Consider the following 13,035-nt stretch of genomic DNA (forward strand, 5'->3'; position numbering starts at 1 on the left):
TATCTCCCAAGAACCAGTTCTTATCTCCTACATACAGGATATTGTCCTCTACGTTTGTGATGTTATCTCTCACTTTCAAAACAGCCTAATTAAGCTTAAAAGTTTATCTCGGATGTAAGAGATAACATCCTTTACGTAGGAGATAGTGGGCCTCATGCAAGAATATGCAATATACAAACAAACTTTCTCTTAGTTTTGTTCATGTCCATGATTTGTTCACATTTTGTTGGTCCTCACTTACTTTGGGATTCACCAATGTTTTTTTTATTTTATATATATTATGTAATTATTATTATTATTATATCATTATTATTATTATTATTTATTGCTGTTTCTTGTATTTTTTGTCTTGTATCTTTAATTTGACTCTTTACCCTTGACTGCTGTAACACTGGAATTTCTCAGTTGTGGGATCAATAAAGGTGTATCTTATCTTATCTTATCTTATCTTAATTTTTTTTAATATATTCATATTTCTCTATTTCTATTTTTTTCTGTTTATATTTTTATTTTAAATTTTTGTTTTATTTTATATTTATTTTCTTAGGTGAGTGAAAATTTTACAAGGGGTCAAGAGCACACTCACCGAGATAAGAGAAAAACAGTGCATTTTCACAGACCACAAATTGTTAAAAAGTAAAAATACATTTTTTTATTTGAGGAACATTTAAACAATCCATAAATATCATATTTCTATATTTAGATTATGTGTTAGAATAATTACAATGATTGCATTATCACATTTCCATGAAATACTTTAGTACCAATCTGAGGTACTTTTACTTTACTTAGGTATTTTAATCTCATGCCACTTCCAACTTTTACCCCACTACAGTTCAGTAGGAAATACTGTACTTTTTACTCCAGTACAATTATTTGATAACATAACATTAAAACCACTGACAGGTGAAGAGAATAACTTTGATTATTTTGTCCCAATGCATTGTTCTGCTGGGAAACCTTTGGCTCTGATATTCATGTGGATGCCACCTGACATGTTCCACCCACTCAAACATCGGTGATTGGTGTATGTATATATGTGTTTTTGTGCGTATGCATGCTGAAGCTTATGCACAGAGTGTGTGTGTATGGGTATATTTACGTACGTGCCTATTTGTGTGGATGCATGTACATATCAATACACATTTATGCATATATATTTGTTTTTATCACATTTTTTTAACCACTTAACTATTTACAGATACCTCATTGTGATCCAGTTTGTAACATCTGTTTGAAAAGTGCTATTTAAATAAATGTGTTGTTATTATTTGTTATGTTTACAGTGTGATAGTGGTACTTTTGCTTAGGTAAAGGATGTGAATACTTGCTCTTCCACTGCTGGTGATACTGCAAATGTTTTGTCATTGCTGCATTTTTAGTTCTTCTCCTTACAGCCCTTTTGTTGGTGGCGTCTCTGCAGTCTTGGTCCTGTGCCAGAGTCTTTGTATATGGCACAACACCTGCAATTAAAGAGTGTTTAGGGGGTGTTACCTATACTATGCTAACAGTTTACTGGTGATCAAGTGGGATTCACCATCCAGCAGACCTGGGTAAGAGCAGAAATACATGGTTAAGAACAATTGGTGCATCTGGAATTGACTTCTCTTGTCAGAAAATTAAGAGAAAATGTGAGAGAAATGTAAGAGAATGTTGCTGCATGAGGCCCATTATCTCATATGTAGGAAATAAACTTGGCCAGCCTTGCCCGCATTTTTTCTCTGCCTTGCCTCTCAGGGCTTCCACAAATAAATGCAATGAAAGTAAAAACAAAGATGTGAATAACAGCCTGAATACACCACTACACACAGTGCATAACACCTGCTTTTGTGCTCACACTGAGATGGTGGGGCTCTATAAAGCTCATAAATCGTGTCCAAACCAAATGAGAAATTGTGTGTAGTAATTTTAAAAACCTATTTTCTCTTGTTTCAGTGATTTCCTCTTTCCTACAGTATCAGGATGAAGAAACCTCATCACTGTGGGGATGTCTGTGACCAAAGGTGTTTACTCACCCACATCACCCTGTAGCTATACATGTCCCGGCACAGTGCATATTTGATTCCACCTAACAAAACTCAGCTGTTTTTGCTTGGCCTTCAGGTGCTTTGACTAAGTCCCCACAAAGGGGGTTACTCAGTCGAATTCAGTACATGCCGTCTGTGCGTGTGTGTGTGTGTGTGTGTGTGTGTGTGTGTGTGTGTGTGTCAGACAGATCTGCCTCCACAAGTCTGAAAAATGATACCTCACTTTGTCAGTGCCACTGTTTTACAGTTCACCAAGGAAACCAAAGAAATTCCTGTGGAGCTCCTCAGTGAGCTGCCAGGTAAGTGTGATATATCACAGCCTCAGTCTCACACACATACAGTAATGGAGGTATGCACACCTGGAACGTGGGAACGCGAGAGAAACATAACACATTAATCTACTCATCCAGTAGCTGCAGAACAACTCAGCACATTAGATAGTAAATACAGTGTGTTAACAGAAAGGGGTATCCTCACACATGGTGGAATGAATGAGGAATGCAGATGGCAGATATGAACGTCACATGTGACTGTGTCCTCAGGATCAGGGGGTAGACATTTGTGTGTTGGGTATGTGATATTGTGCATACAAAACCTCAGAAATGTGCAGTGTTTTATGGACTAATGGCTTCCCTTTGGATGTGTTTATATAATGGATTTAATGTGTCTGATAACTGTGTAACATACTTTTACCCAAGTGCCATTAAAGAATTAAACTTTAAATAACCAAGCTAAAAGACATGTGCATGTGCATCTAAGGAGAATACCCTGTATATGTGCGATATACACTGATATGTGCCATAACTTATTGTACTGTGCTTTAATACCCTGTTATTATAGATAGATAGATAGATAGATAGATAGATAGATAGATAGATAGGTAGGAACCGTTTTACTTACTAGCTAATAAGATAGCTTAGTAGCTACTAGATAGATAGATAGATAGACAGACAGACAGACAGACAGACAGACAGATAGATAGATAGATAGATAGATAGATAGATAGGAAAAAGTGTTGCTTACTAGCTAATAAGATAGCTTAGTACTAGATAGATAGATAGATAGATAGATAGATAGATAGATAGTGCACGTTTTACTACTAACGTTAGCTAATATAGCTTAGTAGCTACTAGATAGATAGATAGATAGATAGATAGATAGATAGAGGATTTATTTTGTGTTATACACAGAGAAAATATACTTTCTGGCACATCTAAACATAGCATGCACCAAATCTGGTAGGTAAGTTTTTAGGTAGATAGGTTTTCTCGTGGCTCATGGCCCACCATCACCAACTCTCACTGGAATAGCTTTTAGACCTGCTCACTAAAAGACAAACAGGAACAAAACCCTCCTTTAGCAGAGGCGATGATAATCCATAAGGTTTCAATCATAAGAAACAGAAACATGTAACATTTTTGAAATAGTGGATGTGTTTTTTTCTCCAAGATCGAATACCAAAGAGCAGATGAGGATTCACAAAAGATCTGCAGAGCAAGAGCAGGGAGCAGGAATGAGTCCCAACATGCAGGAAAAGAAGGAGAGGCAGGAGAGAGAATTCATGACCACAATCCAACACCTCACCCTGCCACTCCCTGCTCCTCCCTGAATCTTACCCTCTTACCCACCTCTCCTCCCCCTGAAGTCTACCTCCTGCTCTTTGCCTTCACTTCCTTGCATTCTTGCTGACAAACCTCTTATCTGTTCAGATTTTTATGCTTCAAATAATGAATCATATGCTGGTGGGAAGTAATCTAGCATTGTTTACATGACTCCTGTCCTGATTCACAGGAAGCTCACACACACACACACACACACACGCCACACCCTGCCTGTAAATCAAATGGAGTGTATTGCTTCAACACATGACCTAATACACAACAGCGACAGCGCACTTCAGTTCAGTATCTTAGGAGATCTTTCTTTATGGTTTTAATTTATGATTTTGTCCCTCAAATTTAATAAAATCTAAATAAATGTACATCCTTATCATCAAATAAAATTATAATTTGTGAATCATTTCCTGACTGGACATGACCACACTTTAGATTAGCTGACCCACCTTTATTCGTCTAATCCTTCCTGCCTCACCCACAATCTCTGGAACTGGCATCAGCACAGAAACACACACACACTCACTCACGCACACACAGTACATTGGCAGGAAGCGAAAACACACCCAGTGGGCTGCAATCCAATTTCTCCACCTATGTTTTTTTTTTCTCTGAAGCATCTTCTCTTCGCCACACTCTCCTCAGTCACAGACGCATTTCAAAAACATCAGATGTACAGTAGATAAATGCTTTTTAAAAGGTTGGTAAGGCTTTTAATCGCTCACACACTGCACACTGTAATCCATCTTCTACACAAATTAACAAAACTAATCTGAGCTCTAATCATGGTGAGAAATGTGCAAATGTGTTACTGTAAAAACCTTAAGCACAAAGGTGGTGAGGTAAAGAGAGAACGAAGCAAGTGAGATATTTGATCGTATGTTTTTTCTTTATTGAATCCGCCTGTAGACAAAAGATACAGATCGTGAAGTAGAACAAAAGGATGTTGCTATGAGTGGAATTTAAAACCCCCAAGCAGCATTTTTGCCCTCTAGCTTGTGCAGATATGACCTGTCATACTCAGGAAATTGAGTCTGCTGATACAAAGAAAACATGTCAAGTTGGGCAGTTGATGAACAAGTATTTGTCCTCAGGGTCTGGGAGTAGACATTCAACAGGGATTAATGATTGTCACTTTTCAGATTACTATAACTGTAATTTCTCTTTATGGTTTTGAGCAACAAACTAATCTGAGATGGTCAGATGTGGTGTTTTGTGCTGCTGCCCATCAGGAGTGACATGAGGGAGGATGTGAAGCCAAGTCTGGTTACAACATGTTTAAAGTACAGTTTATTACAGTGTGTGCTGCCATCTACTGGCTATACTCGAGAACACAGTCTGTTGCTTACCAGGAGACAGATTTCCACTGACCTGACAAAATCTAATATGCAGTTTGCATTTCATGATTCAGAAGGGTGCACAAAGTATTGATCACATGTTGGAGGGCTTAATGACACAAATTACAATGTTATATGACAAATGACAAGGTTATATACTTGATTACATTTCCTTGGATTATCTGACATGTTTCCTGCACTCGAAAGATGATGTGTCCCACAGAACATGGGAGGTTTTTATGACCTGTATTGGATTGGATATTTCAACTATTCTTATAAGAGGGTTTATGTAATAGGTAGGGATGGGAATTGATAGGATTTTATTGATATCAATGACATTATCGATTCCCTTATCGTTTCCTCCTGTGAATTAATGATATCACCTCCTGTTGTTTGTAACCCAAGACATCTGCTTTCATAACGTTTTATGATGAACCTTAAAGCCATGGTCTAGTTTAGAAAGACGATGGGAAAGATTTGAAAAAAAAAAAAAAAGTAGCCCCAGGGAGGCTAACAACAACAGCGTCCTGCCGCCGTGTACCTGGAGCAGGGATGCGCCAGGCTCTACAGTGGGCTAGCAGCTCCAGGGAGGCTAACAACAGCGTGAAGTGAAGCCCCGCTTCTGTCTCTCCACCATTACATCTTCTTTGTTGTTGAACGTGCTGCTGACTGACCAGCATAGATTCAGCGTAATGAAAAGAATCGATAAGGGAATCTTTAAGCATAAAGGCTAATGATGTCGATGAATTGAACCAGTTGGAACCGGTTCTTAACAGGAACCGGTTCTCTTTTCCCATCTCTAGTAATAGGGGACCAACATGTCTTGTCATTTGTTTTTCTTTCTGTTAGTTATAGTGTGTAATTCCTGAGTCTCTTCCCTTTATAGATGTTTGATCTGTGAGCTGAGTTGAGGTGTTTTGATTGTATAATATTATGTTGTATATTTTTTTTTAAACTTACATACATATTGGCTATTGATTCATAAGTCTTTTAGACCAACATTTTAAGATGTGAATGTTTAAATAAAAAAGGGATTTGGTAACACAATTTCATATCTTCCTGTGTCAAGCAGGCTTTGACCGATACTGGCTCCCAACCTGGAGGTCCTCCTGACCCCCACTAGGGGTCACCAAAGCTTCACTGGGGGTCATGAGGCCTTCTTGATTTTAAGGGGTGTAAGAATTTTTGTTCTTTAATACTGTAAAACTTACAATTAATAGTCCAGGCCATTATTTGCTCAAATCACTGAAATAAACCAGCTTATATCTCTGACAAGCATCTGTATGAGACAGGCTTTTAATTCATGTCACACAAAACTGCTGCACTGCAAAGACAGGCAATACAATCAACTTGTATTACAAAAATTTTGGTTTTGAATTATATATGAATTATGAGGGAGTCGACACTTTTTTGTGCGTGTTTCATTCATGTCTGTGAAGAAAACTAAAACTTTTCACAGTTGAGATTATTATTTAAGATATAAACTTTAAGAAAAATCTCACAGAATAAGAGCACAGCAAAGACCTGAAGACAAGATATATTCACAGTCTTCAATTGCTGTTTAACGACCTCTGAATTTGGGGATAAAGAAGCCTATAAAGGAAGTAGGGTTTTTGAAAAAACAAACAAAAAAACCCCAAAACAAATCCTATAGCTTAATAAATGAGGTATAAAAATATAATAATAAACGGGAGATACCAGGCTCATGATATACATGTTGTGCGTATATTGGTATGTTTGTTACAAAATGTTATGTGTAGTTTTAAACATACAGTCATGTTGTCAGTAGTGCGTACAGCTCTTTTTGGGATTGTTATGAGTGCAGGAGGGTGGATGTGGCAATGGCGCAGCCGGAATAAATATTTATATGGATACTATTCTGACACTCATGTTTTATGGATTGTGAGTGGACATTTATCAGTGGTATGGTTGGACTCTGACAAGTTTACTTACATGTCATGTTAATACTGTTATTTTGATTTACCTCAGTTTATTTGCTTCTATGCTCTGATAGAGAATTGTACAACTTCCTAAAAGTACCAGGAAAACTCATCGCTGATGCAATATTATAATAGGAATACTCCAAAATGATCATTTTACACAAACCACCTGCAGTTACTGAGTTCGTTATTTGGTTTAATGGACCTTTATCACAGCAGACATTTAGACTTGTCATAGCAGGAAAAGCACAGGTGAAAATAATATTAACAATGGCATTGTCCCATGAAGTGTGCCAACAAGCTATTCCAGTGAGGCAGCATGGGCAATACCAGGGCCTCCCTTAATTGGAATGCAGCTATTGTTAATGTTATTAAATACACCTGTACTCTTTCTAGTATGACATGTCAAAATGTCTGCTGTGAAAAAGCTCTATTGCACTGTTAATCAGTTGTTCTGTACTGTTATTGTTATGCAGTGATTATGAAATACCCATAAAACATGTCACTTAGGCAGGGGTCAACAGTTTACTCAATGATAGAAAAGGGGTCCCTTGTGTAAAGAGGCTGGGAACCACTGACTTGGATGATGTGAGATAAATAATACAGAGAATATGATTAAACGGTTAAATGAATACATAACAGGTGAAACAATTAGAACTTTTTACAGTGTGGTTGATGGCAAGTCTTTAGTGTCTTATGTAGATTGGGTTGTGCCAGGGAATTTGGACTCATGACCTCAGTATTTCTCAAGTCCTGGCCGAGGCCTTACTAATGTTGCTCCGATTTAACTGTTATATGACATGTTGGCTCAAAAAGAATACACTATAATTTGGAGAAGACAAGGATCTCTTATCTGTCATTATAACCACTCATGATATGCACAGAGCTCCACTTCAGCCATGAGATGCACCAACCGCCATTTTTCTCTGTATATGCTCCAATCAAGGGTGAAAAAACACCATAGTCAAACTGAATATACAGATACTGTATGTGTGTAATCCCTACTTACAATTAACTTAATTCTTTTTATACACTTAACAGGAAGACAACAAGCCCATTTAAAATATGTCTCGGTGAATCACCATTCAAGTTTCTGTAACAGTGTTTTGTGAACACAAAAGGTAGTTTAGATCCTGTCTGAGGTAAATAGATCTCTAACAGTCGATGTCGGGATCAGCAGTTAAGATTCCTTCAGGTCACTGATTGCTCTCCTCTGGCAGTTTGGTGAGAATATCCACTCCGTCAGATGTGATGACCACGGTGTGTTCGAACTGAGCCGACCTGCAAAAATGACAATTAAAAACACATGTAAGATGTAAGGAGTAGTTCAACATTCAAGGAAATATGCATATTCCCTTTTTTTATGATTAATTGTGAGACACTTTGTCTTTTTCTGTTTTGTTCTGAAATTACTTTTCATGTTAGTTGCACTGTTTTGGGTTGTTTTAATTTTGTGTGTTTTGAATATGTTACAAATCAGAATTTTGGCATATATCTCTGTATTTTTCATAATAAAACACAACAATTTGGGGCGCCCAGTAGCTTGTTGGGTAGAGCAGGCGCCCCATATACGAGGGAAGTGTCCTTGCCACAGTGGCAATGGGTTTGATTCCAGCCCGTGGCCCTTTGCTGCATGTCGTTCCCTATCTCTTCCCCTTTCATGCTTCAAACTATCCTGTCGTTAAAGGCAAAACGCCCCAAAAATAATCTTTAAACACAATTATTTTAGAAAAAGTCTGTGTTTAAGTATGGAACTGGAGCTACGACGTGATTAGCTTAGCTTAGCATGAAGACTGGAAGCAGGGAGAAACAGCTAGCCTGACTCTCTCCAGATCTTAAAAATAGGCCTAACAGCACATCTAAGCTTGCTAATTAACAAGTTAAATATAATTTGGTTAAAATAAACTCACAAACAGATTATGTTATGATGTTAAAACAACAATTTGTGGTTTCAAAGGTTTCTATGTGCTCTAATGATGCCAGCTGGGAAACCATATGGTCAGAAATAAGTGTTTTGCTGCTGCCGCAGCGGCCCGGGTTCAACTCAAGCCTGTGGCCCTTTGCTGCATGTCATTTCCCCTCTCTCTCTCCCCCTTTACACTTAACTGTCCTATCTATAAAGGCAAAAATGCCCCAAAAAATATCTTTAAAAAAAAAAAGTGTTTTGCTGCTACAGACACACAGCAAAGATAGCTCTGGTTGTCCACGTACCTTTTATCGTCTGCAGACACTGCGGTCCACTTGTCCTTCAGGATTCTAAACTCTGTAGTCCCCTCCATCACTATGGGCTCTAAAGATTAACAGAAAATATCAACCCCACGCTCATACACAGTGGTGTCCTCATGTGCACGCAAAAATGAAAAAGGTAACTCACCTATTGTGAAAGACATCCCTTCATCCATGGTCATGTCATTGTCATTAGCTGAAAAGAACAGAAAAAGAGGAGTCTCTTCATTAATGAAAATGACAATCTGGTAACACAGGCAGGGGTTTCCTATGAGCTCTACAAAGCTCTACTGGTTGCTTTCACAAGACGATGGACTCCAGTGACTGTAATATTTTTGGCAGCTCTTCCAAGCATCAAGCGTAAAAAAGAGACATAGCAATCTAACGTTAGCTATACTCTGAAAATCAGACGAACGTTGGTGCTACACTAAGTGACTAATGTTAGTCAAGTCAAACTTAATTTGTAGAGCACATTTAAAAACAACCACAGTTAACCAAAGTGCTGAACAAGCAAAAAATACCTGTTAGAATAAACCCATACAATCCCACAGAAAGTTTTAACACATAGTATACATGCACACAAACACACGTGATGAACACAAGGGCAGACGCTCCTGATGAAGTCTCTGCTGACAACAGACGCAAACTCACCGTGGTGCCAAATCTCAGGGTGGCAGTGAAAGTGGGAGCCTATTCCATGTCCAATGAAATACGGACACACATGGAAGCAATTGGCGTGGGCGATTTCACTGCCAGCAGGACAAACAATATCAGCTGGCATATTAGAAACATTGAATGTGATTGTATGCTGTGTAGGTATTTTACATATTGTGTGTGTGTGTGTGCATGTGTGTTTACCTAATCGTGTTTCCTATGACACAGAGCTGTGCACCCGGCTTGCAGGCAGCGATGGCCTCATCTCGGCAGCGCCTGGCAGTTTCCACCAGTCGCCGCCCAACCTCATCCACCTCACCAATCAAGAAGGTTTCTGAGGTGTCACCATGGTAACCATCCAAATACACCTAATATGAACAGGTAGAAGTCAGTGATGGGAGCCGTGTTGCTCTGACAGGTTACAACTGAACTAATGTCTTTGAGTTTGTTTGTGTGTCTGTTCAGGCATCAACTCACAGTGACATCAACGTTGATGATGTCTCCGTCTTGAAGTTGCCGACTGCAGGAAACAAGCAAATAAAAAATGAATGCCGCATACACAAAGAATCCCTTACATACATTAATACAGTTAACAATGTGTGTCCCAATAGTGCCTCACCTTTTAACTATATAGTATCTATATTTTCTATTTATTTATTTATCTAAGTGGACAACTTTTTATAATAAATTGCTCCAAAATGATACAGTCACTCAGCGGCTGTCCTGCCCATTTACCTGTCAGGTATACCATGGCAGACCACGTTGTTCACAGATGTACACACAGACTTTGGGAAACCCCCGTATCTGAGAGGGGATGGGTAGGCGTTGTGCTTGATTGTCTCCTGGTGAACGATGAAGTCTATTTCATCTGTTGTCATACCAACCTGGAAGTCACAGGTCAGAATTAGTGATATTTTTCATGACATAGAAACACAAGCATGACTTGTAGTGATGAGGTACTTACCCTCAGGCTGTGTCCAGCTAGTAGCAGTACATGTCTGGCTAGCTGACATGCTCTGGTAAGGCCTTCAATCTGCTCTTGGTCTTTGATCTCGATGTAGTTGGGCCATTCTGGGACCTGGCCAGTGCCAACATAGTCAGGCCGCACAATGTGCTACAGTCAGGGAGGGGAAAGATAGGACACAAAAGATGGGTCACATTGTTGTCACATGGTATTCATCATAAAAACAGATTAATCATTTAGAGACAGAGACCAAACTGCAGTATAAAATTATGTTTAGTAGGAGCTGACTTGCCTGAGCAGGGTGAGAAAAACATGAGGCATGTACCTTGGGAACTGCATAGGCAGGCCTAACAGAAGCTGGGCGAACTACATTGTGAGAATGACTCCACTTCCTCCAGAAGAAGTGCCGATGTTGCTGACACAGCAGGGCTGTGGGGGGACCACAGCTTCGTAAACAACAAGCTCTCCGCAGGAAACCACCCAGACCTGGAGAAAAGGAGAGCAGCACAATGAAAAAGAGAGCGTTCACTTTCACAAAGCTTTTCTGCAAAGAATAAATGAGAGACCAGTGCTCTCTCTTTAGTCAACTGAGCAACTGACGGTGTTTGTGTAGGCATCACTGATAAGCAAATCATGTGACTAAACAGGATGTCCTGGTGACCTGAAGGATTGATAAACTGACCATGTAATCGCAGCATTCCCAGTTTGAGTCCAGCCAGTGAACTCTGTTGCACGTAATGTAATCCCCCTTTTTCACTATCCGATAAAGGCACAAAATGCCCAGAAATACAACATACTTCAGGACATACTGTATCTATCTAATGCTGCCACACAAACAAACTTGTGTACATTCACACACACCTCCCAACATTCAAGACCATGCTCAAATAGCTTTTAATGTATAAGTTTGTGTGTTTTATACTGTTTTATTGCTGTTTTTGAGTTTTATTTTATTTTATTCTGACTTAGCTCTATTTTATGATTTTTAAAAAACTGTAAAGTGTCTTTGAGTATTTGTAAAAGCGCTTACAAATAAAATTTATTATTATTGTTATTATATTATTACATAACAAGTTCCCCCTTTTTCCCAAGTTGCTCCTACAGTATGGAATTGAATGCCCTCACTTGAGATAAAAATGAAAAATCTGCTGTTTTTCTGAATGAACAAAACTATTATCTCAGAATTACAAAAAAACACCTTCACAGGAGAAAAAAATACTTTTAACAAGATTATTTTGTCAGATTTTTTATTGGGAAAATATTTCTGATCTTGTTTTTTTTTCTTAAAAAACAAGATAATAAACTTCTTAATTCAGAAAAAAATGAGAATTTACAGGATTATGATGTTGATAATTCCGAAAAACAAGAGCAGATTTTTTTCTCCTGAAACTTTTCCTCATAGTTCCTAGATAAAAGTTTTGGTAATTCAGTAAAATAGGACAATTTCTTTCTTTTTCCTCAAGTGAATATATTACTCTTCTGTACTGTAATGTATCAGCCAGAACAGTGGCCAAAATAAAAAATCTAAAATAATGAAGAAGAAGCTGTATCAAAGCTTTGCGACAACATCCAGTGCACAAGCATTTTTATTCAAAGTGTGTTTTGCTACATGTAATTGAATGGGAACTTGTACAAACTAAAATCTAGTTTTATGACCTTTATTAATTTAAAAACCTGGGGCCACTGTTAATTTAAGTACTGACTGTTATCTGTGCAAATAATGTGCAGCGGCACATGTGGTGGCTACCTTAGTACACTTATACAATGTAATTAAATCCAAAACTGCTGTTCTGCCATAGTCTCTTTTATGATGCCTATATTCAAACACTGAGGTCACAGTTGGTGTTAACTGGACTGCGTTACATTCAGATGTGTTGTCTTTAATATTCTGCCACTGACAGATGTGAAATCAGTCTATTAACGGACCCACAGGACACACACCCGGTTAGCTTAGCGTTACAGTACGTTAGCTATAGCTATCAAGCTAGCAGCAGCAGCTGCCAAAACACCGGTGCTTTACTCACAAAATATCCGAGCTGCTGTCGTGTTTTAAAGTTATTGTTACATGAGTAGTTTATTTTACGTTACGCGGGGACACCTGTGGTCAGAGCAGCCGCTAAAACCAGCTGTCTATCAGAGTAGGGACACTGTTTTGACTTAGTACCTGATCTTGCGGCGAGTCCTACTGAGCAGTGCGCCGCCATGGATTTTTATTGCTGGTCACGTGGTGCGGAAGTCACGTGACGCGTGACTCAGATTACTACTACTACTACT

At 38.6% G+C, this 13,035-nt stretch overlaps 1 protein-coding gene across 1 annotated transcript; it reads right to left on the reverse strand.

Annotated features, from left to right (window-relative positions):
• Positions 1-4,574: 4,574 nt before the first annotated feature.
• Positions 4,575-13,035, reverse strand: metap1d (methionyl aminopeptidase type 1D (mitochondrial)). The gene is made up of 10 exons (XM_050033664.1): positions 12,926-13,035; positions 11,087-11,247; positions 10,762-10,911; positions 10,533-10,681; positions 10,275-10,317; positions 10,002-10,165; positions 9,795-9,892; positions 9,292-9,339; positions 9,129-9,207; positions 4,575-8,198 (listed from the first exon to the last, which is right to left on the reverse strand). Exons 1-10 carry the CDS (start codon positions 12,963-12,965, stop codon positions 8,114-8,116), a joined length of 1,017 nt encoding a protein of 338 aa, XP_049889621.1. The 5' UTR covers positions 12,966-13,035; the 3' UTR covers positions 4,575-8,113.

Source organism: Epinephelus moara, chromosome 21, assembly GCF_006386435.1.
Source record: "Epinephelus moara isolate mb chromosome 21, YSFRI_EMoa_1.0, whole genome shotgun sequence".
Classification (NCBI taxonomy): Eukaryota; Metazoa; Chordata; class Actinopteri; order Perciformes; family Serranidae; genus Epinephelus; species Epinephelus moara.

Excerpts from the sequence above, each read along its gene's own strand:
- metap1d (XM_050033664.1), bottom strand. The coding sequence starts at position 12,965 with ATGGCGGCGCACTGCTCAGTAGGACTCGCCGCAAGATCAG. Across the intron at positions 10,912-11,086 it reads CTGCCTATGCAGTTCCCAAG|CACATTGTGCGGCCTGACTA; the intron begins GTACATGCCTCA and ends CCCTGACTGTAG. Across the intron at positions 10,318-10,532 it reads TGCCATGGTATACCTGACAG|TCGGCAACTTCAAGACGGAG; the intron begins GTAAATGGGCAG and ends TGTTTCCTGCAG.